This window comes from Anolis sagrei, chromosome 2 (genome assembly GCF_037176765.1).
Source record: "Anolis sagrei isolate rAnoSag1 chromosome 2, rAnoSag1.mat, whole genome shotgun sequence".
Classification (NCBI taxonomy): Eukaryota; Metazoa; Chordata; class Lepidosauria; order Squamata; family Dactyloidae; genus Anolis; species Anolis sagrei.
Genome location: NC_090022.1, coordinates 123001063 through 123018052, shown reverse-complemented (window position 1 = coordinate 123018052; position 16990 = coordinate 123001063). Strand labels below are relative to the sequence as shown.

At 36.4% G+C, this 16990-nt stretch overlaps 1 protein-coding gene across 1 annotated transcript in view; it reads right to left on the bottom strand.

Moving 5' to 3' along the window:
- The window catches only part of TBCD (tubulin folding cofactor D), a 153006-nt gene that overhangs the window by 30178 nt on the left and 105838 nt on the right, over positions 1-16990 (bottom strand). Inside the window, exons 18-27 of the mRNA XM_060764526.2 lie at positions 13442-13527; positions 9383-9463; positions 8310-8383; positions 6949-7066; positions 5869-5929; positions 5196-5218; positions 4480-4511; positions 3188-3250; positions 2613-2689; positions 348-429 (exon numbers count right to left, since the gene is read on the bottom strand). Coding sequence (XP_060620509.2) covers positions 348-429; positions 2613-2689; positions 3188-3250; positions 4480-4511; positions 5196-5218; positions 5869-5929; positions 6949-7066; positions 8310-8383; positions 9383-9463; positions 13442-13527 — 697 coding nt within the window. The remainder of the gene's footprint in view (positions 1-347; positions 430-2612; positions 2690-3187; positions 3251-4479; positions 4512-5195; positions 5219-5868; positions 5930-6948; positions 7067-8309; positions 8384-9382; positions 9464-13441; positions 13528-16990) is intronic.

Below are 16990 nucleotides of genomic sequence, written 5' to 3'. Positions count from 1 at the left end.
ATTCAAAAGTGCAAACATAACTATTGCTTTAATTCAAATGGCAATGAGATAAGTAATATTCTAGGGACATTAAAAACAACTTTGTCCCATACATGTGCAAATCAGAATTCTTTCATTTCTCCAAGGCATTTCTCCAGAAGGGAGAGGCAATGTATATTAACTGTTGCTACCTTCAATTAAGTGCTTCTTAATAGCCTACAAAACAGGGCTGGGTCCAGAAAAGCTGCTAACCACCAAAGTGTTCATTTAGTTTAGGCTAGTATTGCTTTTGCTGGAATTCTGCTAACTAAGAAGATCATCATAGGTTGTCCCTTACAGAAGACAGAAACAACCTTGTGAATCATTACCTTGCTGAGCTGGATTTGCACCTTCCTCTCCAGTGCAATAATATTCATCATACAGAGCAGCTAAAGCAGAGACAGCTGATTCCTAAGGCAAAGACAAAGGCAAAGCATGGTAAACATAAACATCTTACTCTTCCAGTTGCACCCTAAAGGTGCAATAACCAGTGGTAGAAATAACCAACAGATAACTCCCAAGGCTTGCACTGCAATGTAATTAGGAGGACGCATTCACACAACTGCTCAACTATCACTGGTGGCCACCACCCTATAACCTATGAGTCCTGAGATAGGAGCTCCCACGTGCTACAAAGAGATATAAGATTCATGTGTACTGGTCATTTACATTATTTTTTAAAGAGCCCAAAGTTGTCAAATGTTGCACTTTAGAAATTGCAATCAGGCTGAATTATAAACTACCCTGGACTGGACTGTCAATTTGGCATACAGATTTGAAAATAACATAACCAACAGTAAACTGCTAAATATTTTTGAAAGCTCTTGATATTACTGCATTGACATCAAACTATTAAAACTATATTTAATGTATTGTAATTTCAGTAGACTTAAGCTAAACCAAACAGCATTTTGTTAATATTTACTCCACCCATTAGAAAGTAACACAATGAGACAAGCAGACAGATGCAAACTGGGGGGGAGCTGCTTTAAACCCAATTGGCAATGCCCAAGATCTAATGGTAGTCTGCCACCGGATTACACTGCTTCTTGCAAGAGTCATTAATCCCTCCTCCCTCTTGCAGTGCCTCCAACTCCAAGTATCCTAAATGCCTTCTCATGATGATTGATAAACTTTCTGTAGCAGCTTTCGGAGGGCTGAAGTAGAGCAGAAAAGGAAATCCATTGGATCCTAAACACTTTGTTGGTTCAGTACTGAAGTATATTGTATGTTGTTGTCAAAGGCTTTTATGGCCAGAATCACTGGGTTAGTGTGAGTATTCCAGGCTGTATGACCATGTTCTAGAAGCATTCTCTCCTGACATTTTGCCCACATCTATGGCAGGCATCCTCAGGTTGAGGGGTCAACATATATTATACACTGCCTCAACTGGATAAACCTGGGCTGAATACTCTAGACTTCCTTAGGGACAATTCATTTATTGCCAGACAGGAAATTGACATAACATACCAATTGAATGGTTTTTCAACAAACGTTAAAATATACAAAGGGATCTCGTAGTAACCTAGAAGCTAACTGCGAGAACAAAGTTGGTAATGCAAGCTTTTGTAGACTAAGTTACTTTCTCAGATGCGCAGAGTAAAGTACCTAGGAACAGACCTTTAAAAGTAGATTGTGTTTGTGAACAGTCAAAGAAATTCAAAACATGTGGGTCTGGTAATGAGGAGACAAGATCTGTATTAATAATGGATATTGGAGACAAAAGCAGGAGGGAAGATGTCGCTTAAAAGCAAAATGAATAGATGATCGTATGAATGGCAGAGGAAATTATTGGAATGGAATGTCATGCTGCCTCAGGACCATGAGGCTGGGATGGTAGCTGGCTAGTATTATGATTAGTATGCCAGGAAACCATTGTTTATATTGATGGACTAGAGTTTGCATATATATTCCAAATCTTCCAATCTTCCTTTGTATATCTGTATGTATATACATATATATACACACACACACAGGGTTCAGGGACAGCTGAGATCAGAGATGGAATGCCCAGATAGACTGAAAATAACAGTTTAGTTATAATTCTCATGATTTAAAAACTTGCATCTTTTAATACACCTAACCCTGTATTATTTATTCTGGCAGAACTTTAAAATAAGAATAATCAAATAAATTTTCAATTAGCATTTAATTTCAATTTTATCAGTTAATTTCTGGGGTAATAACATTATTTTACAGCTAAAGTGGCAGCATTCCGCTCTTTCACAAATCCACATTTTTATCCCCTTATAAATGTATGACAAAATACTACATTCAGAATTATGAAATGTTCTGCCCATATCATATGAACATAAGAGTCCCCCTAATTAGTAGAGAGTTGCTGCTCGCTTGTACAGTGGTGGAAATGCCTGTGCAATGCTAAAAGTCATGGTTGTGGGCCAAAGAGTGTAGTCAAATATGAACCTTTGATTTCAGGAACGCTGATTTTATTAAGCTCAGGGAAATATTGGATAGAATCCAATTGTTAGAAACGCTAAAGGAAAAAGATACTGCTTACCCCACAACACCTAATATTCCTATTAGCTATCTTTCCTTATTGTAAGAAAAACACACAAGAATAGAGGTTAACTAACTTTTATTTGTTGTCTTGCATTGCTTGAAACGAGATGGAGACTTTGTAAACTATCATTTATCAGCCACTGCCAGCCACCTAGAGGGGAAGAAAGTATATAGAACAAACAACATCCACATTTTGTATTTCAATTAATTCATAACTTTTAAAGTGCATTAATATGTTCCAACTTTTGTCCATAAAACAATTACTTAGATTTCAAAATTTAAATACACGTCTGTACATCTTTTAAAAATAGTGGGGGGGGGGGGGGGTTCAGATTAAGCGGGTTTTTTAAAACTAACTGATCTGATTTTCAATATTTGTTAACCACCGAATTACTTAATTTCACTATTTGCTCAGCACTAAGTTATATTAAAATGCTTCCATCAATGATATTCCAACAGATATGTCCTCTTATCACTAGCAGAAGTCACTTCTCTATACTATTTTCATTTCCATCATCACTCCCCGTTTCCAAAGAGATGTGCTGTAATCACAATTACCCCAAACCCCTAAATATCAAGGGCCCACAGTTACATCAGCTGTTCAGCTGCATTGTAAAAAAGAGGCAGTAAAAATTAAAATCTGACATACCAATTATGGGATCTTCTTTAAAGGGCATTTTTGAAAGTGATAACTTTTCAATCAAAGTGCACACTAGGAGGGAAAAGAAATACATACTTTGTAAAAACAACAGATAGGGCTATTCTATGTCAACATATTATGATGAATTCAATTCGGACTTATACACCCATATTCAAATACAGCATGATCAGTCATTTTAAAACTACTAATCATTACATAACGCTGATCAACATTAAATAGCATAAATAATATTGTAAGAAATATTTCAGAATAATAGATGTACTTTTTGCACTATGCATGGCTAATCGGCCAAAGTTACTTTCTCATGGTACAAACAAAGGCCTAAATCCAATTGTTATTCTCAACTAGAACAGAACCCTGAATCAAAAAGAAGTTAACAGTTAAGTAGTGGGTTTAGCCCTAAATCTATCTAAGAAGCACACAGAAGTCACAAATTAAGACCTCGGGCAGTTCTGCAAATTGTGCTGCCTGGCTGAAATGTCAGTGCAGAATTTCCTGCTTCTAAAGCACTCCTTTCATTTTTTTCTCTCTCCTTCCAATTAGATTGTAACAAGCTTCTGTTCCTGCAAGGAAATTTTACTGGGGTGTTTTCAGTGCCAAGCAGGCAAGAAAATGAATTACTCCTTCAAAGTTGTTTCTGCTATGGATTAAAAAAGGAATGTATGAAAAAAAAAAGAAATTTGTCAGGGATACAGTTAGTACATAGACCTAATTTTTGTAAAAAGGGCTCTCATAATATATCCAAATACGGTTCAAAATGCTAGTAAATGAACTGTGTGGTAAATCCTGCCATTTGCCACAGATGTAAGGGGACTTTGGTTTACTGCAGCTGCTAATCTGGAATCTGTTTGTATTTTGGCTGTGCATTTTTTCAATTGTTATTTGGGGAAGATATATATTGTTTAACAAGAGGAGACAAAGGTTCGGAAAAATGGGCAGTGCCCTTGACTACAAATTAAAGACGAGCTCACAGCATATCTGTTCAATCGAGAAAATAAAGACAACATTTCTTTCTGAAATGTGTTTGTTACTAGAATTTCAATACTCAAGAACACAGCAAGGTACAAGGTACCATGGAACATTATATAATGCAGTGGTTCTCAACCTGTGGGTCCCCAGATGTTTTGGCCTTCAACTCCCAAAAATCTTAGCTGGTAAACTGGCTGGGATTTCTGGAAGTTGCAGGCCCAAAACACCTGGGGACCCACAGGCTGAGAACCACTGATATAATAAATACTTATTCTTTAAAAAGGACCAATAAATATTGCCATGTAACGTACCAGCTTGTCTCATTAGTTCGCCACCTAAACCCCTATGAAACAAAAGCAATATAGATACTGATTGAAGAAGAAAAGAACAAAGGAAAAACAATCAAAATGTACATCCTTTGGCAACAATCAAAAGTGCAAATGTATCAAACCAAAAATCCTGGTCTAATAAATCAATCTGTGCAGAAAACCCTTAACATCTCACAGGAGCGTCTTGGTTATTTCATGGACCAATGTTATGAATCTATCTAATTCAGAGATAGCTAAAATGATGGCAGTGTCAATTACAATTTTGTGCCCTTCTTCAAATAGCAAACAATCCTTAACCACATTATCACGGTGGCATTTCTTGTCCATCATAAGCACTTCTGTGACACCAGAATGGCTATTCATGTACCTTCAAAATATTGTCAATTTTCATCCTTGTATTTATTACATGCATGCATTACAAAAACCAGCTTTTAAGACTGGATTGCCCCACAACTACTTTGAAACACAATAATTGTTCCCATCACACAAAATATATTTGCTCTGTTCATATGCCAACCAAGCTATATCTGTATTTGCAAAGTATTGCATGACCAATCTGAATGCAGAAAACTTGGCTTTTGATTGTGCAGGTTATCATACATTGGATTTATGGTTATATATTTCAGGAGGTCTCTTATTCTACCACTGCCAAACAAATTCCCAATTAGAAAGAGTGTATTCAACATTCATCTGCTTACCTATATTGCTGACGATGGTAAAGCTGCAAGAGAAAAGCGATACAATATTTTTTTAAAAATCCTCATCCTAGAGATATGAAGACTATTAAAAAAATAATGCCTGGAAAATTTGGAGGAGAATTTCCCCTTTTTGCTAAAGCCTTTTTTTTCCAATTAAATTTGAAAATGAAATATCTTCTTTTAAAATAATAACATATTTAAAGCAAGGTATTCCTGTATTACTCACTGGAAGAATTTTATGTATGATTATACATAAGAAGAGTCAATTAACATGGTTGGTCTTTGTTTATTCTTCTTAGTTTTATTTTATGGGAATTAGTGTGTTATGTCTACTTGAACCTACAGAAGACAAAATCATTTTCTTGCTTGCATAATGACAATGGTTTCTCTTGTTTTTTGCTAATCTCTGATAAATTGGTAAAATCAAAAAGGTTCCTTATAATTAAGGATTTTATAGCCCTATTTGTTTGAAAAAAAATAAAATTACTAATTGCAATTGTTATCTAAAACAGAATTTCCCATTTTTCCCCATGATGTAAATGTTTCTGGATTTTTTTTTCTTCCTAGTCATCCCCAATTCTTATTATTGTACAAATCCAGTTTTAGAAGTAGCTTTTCTACTTAAATGACACACTTGCAAAAAAAAAGGGTCTCTAATACAGTTTGAACAAACCTCCAAATGGATCTGTTTAAGTCCTTCCAAGATTTTCTCATTTAAATATGATGAAATAGATCTATAAAAATAAAATAACAATTGTATATCTATAAAGCACTATTAGATACTACCATAGTTCTTCAATTGTAAGACACCAGCAGTTGTAATATGCAACCTAATTTCAGTACTACCACCATCAACAAAAATACAGCCAATACACCTGAGATATTCTAAGACGCATCCCCACCCCATATTTCGAGATGTTTATCTAGGAAAAAAGTGAATCTAGGAATTGAAGGAATACAGTAAATTATTTCATTTTAAGACACTTTTTGCAAGCCGACAATTTGACAATTAACTAAATTTAGGTATCCTGGAAATAGCAATCATGCTGATGTTTGCATGCACCTTTCAATAGTTTTTGCTATATTTAACTAAGATCTAATGATGTCTTGCTTACCAAACCTAATCCCACCACATCTGCTAGTGTTTATGATGACAATGCACTTGGATCTTTTAAGATTAAATATTTCTCAAGAAATGTGATCATAATTTGCTCAATTGTCCTTGATATAGTAAAGCAGAGGAAAGGTACTGAGGTGTCATTTAGGAAACTAAGAAAGCCATAACTTTACGCAAATCCAAGATTTCTCAGTTCAAGTGGAAGAGCAATGGATAGTGATGGGTAACCACAGCCATTAAGCACAGGCAAAGGCATTCACCATCACTAGAGAAGGAGATACCCATCTGCCAGATTATTTCCACCAAAAGCCTGATCTATCTGGAGCTACCTTATTCTTTAATAGTTGGCTCTGAGAGGCACTTAGGTCTAAGGCACTGTGGGAGAAATGGCCTAGGAAAGGTTGCGGATAAAGTGGCCTCTGATGGGAGATGCCCACCGGGAAATTAAACATAACAGTACCAACACAATATTGCATTTGGTTATAAGTAAATAGGATGTTGCCTAAGTAAAGAACAGTCAGGCAGACATGATGACTAAAGAACATGACAAAGCTTCACTTTTTTAAGGTTACCATTTTCTGGTTGCTACAGAAGTAATAGAACAAATACAACAAAATAGTTAATTTGGCTTTTTACCTTTTATTTTCTTCTGCTATTTGGCTCAAGGCATGGGTAATCTCAGCACAGGCCAGAATCGCTCCATGACGAGTATGAAGATCTGTGCCAACTGCCAGTGATAGCAGTTTTGGTAAAACTGGGATGAATTTAATATGAAACAAAGTAGAAGTCAAATTATTATTCTTGTGCCAGAGAATCTGATAACATTGAAAAGCAACAGCCTTCTTCCAATATGGTTCCAATATGAAGGTTAATCCCGATATGCCAAGTCAAATAGGCAGCAGTATACATATATACCATTAGGACTCCTCTTCTTCCTCAACAGTCTTATTATTACGCCCAATCCAACTAACCTATGCTCAAAAATTATAACCTGAACCCTAATTCAACATATATGCACTGGGAGGGTGTAGAGTGTTACTCCAAACCATCCCAGAAAGATCCTTCACAGTAAGTATAACCTTTCATTCACATTATGACATAGAGGAAATTCCCTTCCTGATGGGATTGAAGGAAAGACTAAACCCCCACTAAGAAGCTTCAGGTTGAAATACAGTCCATCCAAATGCTGCTTGAACAGACCTTTATCTCTCCAATTTATAGTGTCCCACTAACTTTAATGGCTTGCTCCACTCAGCAGCATTACAAATCTCTTCTAATGATGATGTGGCTGCATATACTCCTCTGGATGTCACTGATCTTGTTGAGTGAGGCTAAACATTTTGAGAACTTGACTTTTCATCCAAATTTAAAGCACAAATACATGCTTTAATCTGGCCAGCAGTTGACCTTTCTTGCACAAATCTGGACAAATTTGGACAAATAGAGCTATAATCTTCTATTACTTGTAGTCCCTTCTGGTTGAGATTGTGCTGTAGTCACCAAAAAGGTCATCTGAAAGAAGCTTGGGTTCAAATGGTGTAACACTGTTAGTCTACTCAACACCAATTATGTCCCATGATGAGAAAAGTAATATACATTTCTGCCTATCATGGGATTAACCCATCAGTTAATGGATTGTTCCTCCTGACCATACCATTACGATTGGTAAATAAAAAAACTTACATTTTCCATTTTTACATAAATGCATAACTAGCATTTCTATTTACAAGACCTAATTTGTAAAGCTGGCCACAAATTTCTCCATATGATAACATATGCCACAGAAAGTGAGACAAGATGTCTGTTTTTCATAACGATCCTGTTTGTACATTTATGAAATTCACCTGCTGAAATGGTGCAAGAGCTCTCTGAATGGCAATCACTTAATTAAAACACTTACAGGGTGACCTGTGTTACTTTTATATTTAAATCACTAAATCCAAGTCTTATAGTATTCTTATAGTATTAGCTCCAGGAGCTTTAGGACACATGCTCACCTTCATCTGTCATATAGTCAGGGGCCTGTGCTGTGAGATTATGCAGAGCTTGGGCTGACAATTCCCGAATAACTCTGGAAGATTGGGGAAAGGAATATGTTTATTTAATATTCATTTAAAAAGAATTGCTAATATTCACTTTACAAGTTCATAACTTTATCTTTCTATGTGCAAAAAAGCACTGCCCTGTGCACATGAAGTTTAATTAGTAACTGAATGTGATTTGAGCTGGGCTTTCAAAGCAGATTTGTGCAACTGATCAGTGGAAAGAAAGAGACCAGAGTGAAGTACAATGTTTTACTAGCATATCTACCTATATGAGATGGAAGTTTTTAAATCTCATGCTGGTCACATAGCTTTTGACAGTAGCTGGCACAGTTTTCTGACCTATAAGTAGTCCTTAAAAAGGAAATATGTCTGTTCAATGACCACATAGTAGAGGCATGAAAAGTAAAAATATGATGGAACTCCTTAGAAATACTGGGAGCAAACACAAACAAGTCACTGCCAATTTGACTTTCCTCTGCCCAATTCATGTAGCATAAACTTTGCTTCAGTTTCTATACATAAATTCTCATACATTTTTTATTTCAGAAGTCACAAGGGTCCAAATATTTAGCAAAAATTAACATACAGATGGAAAAATAATGCAGTTCTGTTTCATTACCTGCATGAACTAGACTTCTCTCATCAAAATGCCTTAACCAATGCTCAACTGTAACAGACCCAGGGATTAACCTTTTCTCTCTGAAACTCTCTGGGGATTTCATGGACTATGAATAAACAAGAACAAACCAAAAGCGCCTGCATGGCCATTTCTCCTTTTGAAGAACAGGGTTTAAAAATATTAAAAGGGGGGACTACAAACTATTTAAAGGTGTATAAAGATGAATTGTCACTCATAGAAGATTTCAAGAGAGGCAATTCACACCAGTGTCTCAGGGAGTCTGAGGATTCAAATAAGGCCTCGTGGAAAATACTAAAAATGGCCTCACTAATGATCTCATACAGAGTAAGTCTATACTCTATGATCAAAATATGAACCTCCATAAGATCAGCATAAATAACCTTACCCATCCCAGTGGTTAATCTTCATCTGAACCAAGTGATCGATCATTGGCTGTGTATACTCAGGAAATCCAGCAATATATACACTAAAGAGACAAAACAGATGCCTAAATTTACCAACAGAAAGACACACTGATATATTTTAAAGAGCTGAACTACTACTCTTCTAAACAATGCATCATAGTTATCCCCTTGCACTATACCTGTTTCTGACCTACAAACAAATTCAGAACCAATAACAACAACAACAATTTTATAACTTTATTCTTATATCCTGCCACCATCTCCCCAAAGGGATTTGGGGCGGCTTACATGTGAACCAAGCCTAACAGAAACAGAGATAAAATATAGTACAAATTAAAATACTTTGCATTTCGATAATTAAAACAATAAAACTAAACAACAGACAACATAAAAACGTAAGAACAGTAACCATCAACCAATAGCCGAGAACAGTGGCTGTGTTCAGATCTAGGAGGCTGGGGCAAGGGCTAGTGCAATACAGCTATAAGGTAATTAAGTGCTAGAAGGCACTATCTTGTTTGTGACTTAGGGACTGTTTGTATATTAAACATTACTGGATATTTGCATAATCAAGTGAAAAAATCTTAACCAGTTTCCAAATCTTCTCTTCTTAGTATCCCTCATTTTATCTGTAACCGATTCAATTCTGCTTCCCACTCACCTCCTCACTGCAGTTATTTGTTTTGAAGTAAAAGGTTCAGTTAAAAAACCCATCTTCATTGGCCAGTATAAAGTGATTTAAACACAAACATGCTAACACAAGATAGATGTTGAGAATAGTGGGATTGATAAATACTTGGTTATTTAAATTGGGGATGTAACGGACTGAACATACAAGGTCTTCAGTTCTACTATGTATTTGCCAACCACACTGCCAACCATGACTCAATCTGGGGGAACAGAATGGTTTTAAGAGGCAGGCAAATCATAATTACAGTAGGACAACTGTGTTTTGCCTTGGGGCTTCATCACACCTGAGCATTTATCCACTTTGATCCACTTTTAATGCTGTGACTGTCACCTGTAGAATTCTGGGGTTTGTAATTTAGGGAGGTCCAGGGCTTCTCTGGATGAGCAGTTTAAAGGCTCCTCCCCAAACTACAAACCCCAGATTTCTACAGCGACTGCCTCCTAAAGAATTCTGGAGTTTGCCGTTCAGGGAGGGGCCTCTAAACTGCTCATCTAGAGAAGCTCTGGGCCTCCCTGAACTACAAGCCCCAGAATTCAGCAGGAGGCAGTCACAGCTTTTAAAGAACTCGAGTGTGATGAGGCCCATGAACTTGAACAATCTCACTCCTTTCCTACCAAGATTGGAGACCTTTCGGAGGCAGTTCTTCCATAAAAGGTGGTCATTAACAGATTATTCACTCAAAGATGCAATTGTCCTGCTACAATTGTGATTTGTCTACCTCGTGAGATAAACTTCTTAGCCATTTCAGTTGAGCAGAAAAAATATTATGCATACGCTTAGATGCATTCAAAACACTGCTTAAGAATTTTTCACACTTTATTGACTAATTGAACTTTGCAGCTGACCACTTATTTCTGTAATTGCAATGATTGTTTCTTCCAGTGGAAACAAACCTATCATTCCTAAACATATCTTCTACATCACCTGTTATTAACTTCAAACAACAAACTGGAGCCTGAGTGTACAAAGGAGATTAGAAAGAAGGGAAGGTGCAGATCACCATGAAAGGTAACTGAACAGATTGTAAAATGAGATCCCCTGCTTCCCAACAAAATGTGGACTCCAAGCATCCTAGAGACATAATTATACTATGGCTGTAGTACATCTGCAAAAATGTCCCAAGTTGAGAAGGGAACAAACAGCATTTTTAAAGAAGAGATTAACAAAATGTACATCTAGGAGTTTTCAGTGACAATCTTCATGCCATTCTTTGCAAATCTCATTTGTTGTTGTTAATTGCCATCTACTTGACTTTAACTTATGGTGACAATGAATGACAGATCGTCAAGTCATCTTGGTATCAACAGCCTTTTCAGACCATAGTTACCTACTTGCAATGTGGCCAACCTTACCAAGCTGATGGTTAGTTCTAAAAGCTAACCTCCCAAGTTACCGAGTATGGATGGCTTAGTGAATTAAAATAGTTTATCAGCATTAATGACAACAAATTAACAGACACACATATCACAATTCTAAAAAAACCTTTGTAAATCTAAAGTTACAGACCCTTCTCATAACTAAAATCTGTAGTACTAATCTGGCTTTAATTTCGCTTTTTTTTACATGTTGAAATACAGAGAGATAAATCTCAATGGAAAGAATAAACTGAAATATTCCATTTGTTGTACGAAGAAAATTGAACTATACAACACATATTTAAAGACAGGAAGAAACCTGAACAGGTTTCTTGACTTGAGTACGAAATTTTCTGTAAAATAAACTGGCATCATCCAGACTAGCCACAAGTATCATGCTGGGATTACTTGTTGGGAGAATAATTTGTGTGGCTAAACACATGCAGATCACAGAAGCAAGATAAGTGATGTCTTGTCAAGCACAAGTGTAAACCGTAAAAAATAAACAAACTAATAATCCTTTACAACAAAGCCCTAATTACCAACTTTCTCAATGAAAACCTCTGTATCTCAACACAGATCCAAACTAACAAATAATCACTTTTTTGCCATCTTGAAAAGTTGCAAAAGTAACAAATAAATCCTTTCCTGACTCACTGTGTTCCTTTGTTTTTGTTTCGCTACACAAAAGGGAATTGGGAAACTGGCTGAGTGTAGGAGGAAGGCATGCACAAAGGAAAGCGAGGAGTAAAGGGAGGGTGGAGTGGATTGGAAGAGCGTGGGCCAAGCAGCTTAAGGATGAAAGGGACAATCAAAAATTAAGATAATTCAGGAACTCAGTAGGAAAAACAAAGGGAAATCTGCTTACATCACAGATACCAGACCTGTTCCTCTATTTAAAAGCCTGCAAATTGTGAACCAACATCCATTCAGTGTATTTGGTGAAGACATTAGTCCATATTACTGCATGAAAGTCATGTCTGACCCTCATGCTGATCACACTTAAGATGTACTTAAGCTTCATAGTGACCTATACATTATATAGATTTGATTTGACAGGATTTTGGACTCCATTCCTTCAGGCTGAATGCAGAGAGAACATTTCTGGTTCTTTCAAAGAAACTCACTTCTTTGTGTGTGGTAAATTAGGACATTCAGAAAAGGGAAGTGTTAAAGCTCTCCCTGTCTCTTTCACGTGTGTTAGATTACTACGTGGAATCTAGTAAGCCCTCCTCCACATTTGCAGGAGATGTGACACAGAACTGCAATTAAAGTGGGAAAACCACAAATAAAAAATTAAATTCTTTTTTACTAGAGAGAATATATCTTTAGGAATCTCTAAGTCCTCCAGTTTGACTCTATGGTAATTTTCCAGTAATGTTTGACCACAGGTTTGTCCTGAAAGGTCAAGGGACTCTTAAAGTCCTTTATGTTTCGTTATGTTTCTTTATGGCATTGAATGTTTGCTGATATTTGTTGTAAACCACCCTGAGTTCCCTTGGGTAGATAAGGTGGGATATAAATAAAGATGACAATGACGATGATTATTACTATTATTAAGGAAAATGAATTAACTAAATTTACAAATAATCAAATCCACAAAGTTAAACTGATAAATGTGGAGGTCTGAGGGCATTTAAATATTCAGAAGCATGGGTTTGCCCTATACAATCAGCAGCCTCCCAAATTCTATCACACTGATTTTCCAATGCAGCCAGATCTGCTGTAACATAAGGCCTCTGTCCTGAATCAACTTCACTGTGAAGAACTATAAAAGGGTTATGGAATATGTAGTTGTTCTTTTGTTTGTAAAAACTGAGTTAAAAAGAAGAACTTCACCATTCACTCACTCTTCGAGAAAAGAACCAAACCATTCATATTCTTTGACATTACCCATCTAGCCATTAGCAGAAACACATAGGCAGAAACACAAAGGCATGTTAAAAATAAAATTATCTCTATATTTATTAAACATTTAAATGATTATCTCTTACCTGATATTAAGGAAACAATTAGCTCTGTTACGAACAGCAAAATAATCAGCTGCAGTCAAAATGTCAATTCCATGTGGAAATGTACCCTATCAAAAGAAGAGAAGAAAAACATATATGATTTTACATTAATGAACGGAAATGTTGTACCTACCTCCCCTTGAATAAAGCTTTAACTCTTTTGAAAAAGAAAATATTGAAATGATTTCCTGAATTCCTACAGAAAAGATCTCTCTCTTGCGCTCACACACACACACACACACACACACGGAAGCCAAAGCCAGAAATATACATGTTGCATGATATGGCTGCACAGACATGTGGTTAAGTTTCCCCCACTGAGAACTATGATAAAAACTGAAATGCGAAGAGCCACATTTTACTCACGCATCAACTTTTTACAAACTACTTCTCATTGCAGACCAATACTAGCATTTTATGTGTTGCTTCTCACTACCAATTTAACCTGATCTGTAAATTTCTGTCAAAGTCTTTTTACCTTAATTTGCTACCCTCTCAATCCCTCTCTGGATTGGATCCTTGGGCCTCAAGATGAGCCCTCTGAGGATCAGCGGCTGTGCTATTCTGTAGGTTGATTGTGGGTTTTTTTATTGAGTCAAAAGCAAATTGAGAATATACTGCAAGTCGTTTCTGGTGTGAGAGAATTGGCTGTTTGCATGGACGTTGCCCAGGGGATGCCCAGATGTGTTACCATCATGTGGAAGGGTTCTCTCATGTCCCTGCATGGGAAGCTGAGGCTGACAGATGGGAGCTCACCCCATCTTGAAGATTCGAACCACCGACTTTTAGGTCTTCAGGTCAGCAGTTCAGCTGGCACAAGGGTTTTAACCCATTGCGCCACCGCGGTTCCTGGTTGATTGTAGTAAGCAAATACAGCCAAATACAGTTGTTAAAAAAATAAACAAGTTGAAGTTTATTAAGACACATGTAGATAACACCTCAACCTCTGAACTATTCAATCCTTCTCAGCTCTCCAAAACCCTATTCAGTTCTTCATTCTGGCTGACTGCTGTATCTCTATGACAGCTCTTTTTTATTTCTATGTCATTTCCCCCATCTAAGCCATCTTTTCCTATATGCCTTTTGTCAAAAAGTAGCCTCAGTTTTGTATCATTTCTCCCCCAAAGGTCTGCTTTCACAATATTTTCTGAGCTGTGATTGGCTGGCATCAATCTTTCATAGCAAGTATTATAAAACCTTTTTTTAAAAAAAAAAATAGGCACAAATATCCACAAAAATACAGAAATCAAGATATTTTTAATATGGGAAGTAAGTTTTCATAATGAAATATACAGAAAAAAACAGGATTTTTGTGTTCATATCCACTGATATGCATTTGGAGTTCCATGAGTTTAAGGGCATTTCTACACTGTAGAAATAATGCAGTTTGACACTACTTTAATTGACATGGCTTAATGCTATGGAATCATGGAGAGTTGCAGCTTTACAATTATTTCTCTTCCCCACTTTTATGCTATCTGTTCAGTTTTTACAGTTATAAATCCCTCTCTTTTCCCTCTGAAACAGAAGCACCCCTATGTATCCTGCTTTGCCTAGGTGCACTTCCAGCACAGAGCTCTGGAAGATCTCTGAGCTTATTTCTGTTGCTCTCTTAAATAACCCACCGAGACTCTACTATCTAGACTACAATTTCTAAATTATATGGCAAACGTGTAACAAATGGGCCAGCCTCACTTAAAGTAATAGGAGCACTGGTAAAAGAAAAAGAGGACCACAGAGGGGAAGGTCTCCTAGTACAAGAGCTATTTTTTCCCCAGTCGTAGCTATGGAACAACTGGAATATGGAACAATTGGATGATGAAACTGGATCCTGATTCTAATTATGAGACGCTAACAAGATGTTTATTGATGTATAATTGATTGTTTAATATGCTCCTGTTTTAATTGTTTTTAACTATTTTAAGTTGTTCTGAGCATTGAATTTTGCCATTGTTAACTGCTTTGAGTCGCCCAAGGGCTGAGAAAAGCGGTATACAAATAAAGTAAACAAACAAATAAATAAATAAATATTCCCTAATGATGGACAAATAGTCCTCAGACATGGACAGAAGCATCCCAATCATGTATGTGCATCAGTCAATCCCTTCCCCTTCTCCATAACATTTAGATGGTTTTTAAATTAGACAAGAGTGAAACTTTACAAGTTTGTTGATTCCACAAATAGCCATCGTTTCAAAAATATTATTCAGCTCCTTCCTCATAGCATTCATTCTATGCTCAGGATTAAGCATCTAGTTTTCAACTCTCAATCTCCCAATACACCTTTCATGGAAATTCACTGTGTCACTTCTAATTGCTGATATATAGGCCAGATAGCTAGTATTCTGATCAGCTAATCTGGTATTGTAGTAGTATCATATTATGGAATATTAAGTGTTTCCTGAAAGGCAATATGTCAGGTAAGCTGAAATTAGTTACCAAAATACTATGATGCTGAAACAGTTACTGGCTTTTGCACAGGTTTCAAACATTTCATTACTACTTTTGATAACTCTTTGCTCACTCCTATTAATCTGGAGTTGTACAAGTTCACAACGATATAGCGTTATCTTTAGACATGCCATCAGAAATGCTTGTGATTAGGTTCATGGTATTTTGGTGTTCTTTATTCACATCAAGGAAAAAAAACACAGGACTGATGTATGTTTGCTGAAATATCTACTGCATTCAGAAATGTGCTTAATGGATTGCATCAAAGTGAAGAGCAGCTAAAGCATGGAGAAGTACACTGCAGAAAAGTCACATTATTTTAATCTGCCTTCACTAAAGATGCTTTAGAACAGACACCAGTGCACAAACTGATTTCATCCACAATTGCCAAAAATATAAATCACAGGCCTTTGAGACACATTTCTTATTCCAAAACCAAAATAAAATGGTTTTTTTCCCATGAAATAGTTTGAATATGATCTCCGATTTTCACTATGTGAAAGTGGGATGGTTGACCAACCAGGCAAATGTGTTGTATCCTTCTAAAATGGCCACAATATCTACTTTAAATGAGGTAACTTGCAGCATTATGTCCTGCTTCTTCCTTGGCAAAACAGTACCTGCTGCAACCATTGCAAGTTGGCAACCTATAGAGCTATACGAATGCAAGTCCTCCCACTCTTCTGCAGAGTGTAACGTCTTAGCACAGGATTTGCTGTTTTTGTTTTTGTTTTTAAATCCGCAAGCCCTGTGTTTTATGAGAAAAACTTACAAATAAGTCAAACCGTTTACTGTAAAAATCCTAACACAAAAAATGTGGTGGCTGTTATCAAGAAGGAATACACTTTTTTTTTCTTTTTTTCCAACCAACAAATAAATGTTTAATCACCCTTCTGGTCAGAAAAAAGTTGCTTGTTGCATCATATTATAAAACAGATTAGGAAATTTAAAATGGATCAGGCACACCTATTATAATTATAAACCATTCTCTTAGGCTGCAAAGAATACTTAACACTTCTCCTAAAGGAAGAAGGTGGATCTCTAGTATTGCTGCTTCTTACAGGTTGTGTTACTGTAGCA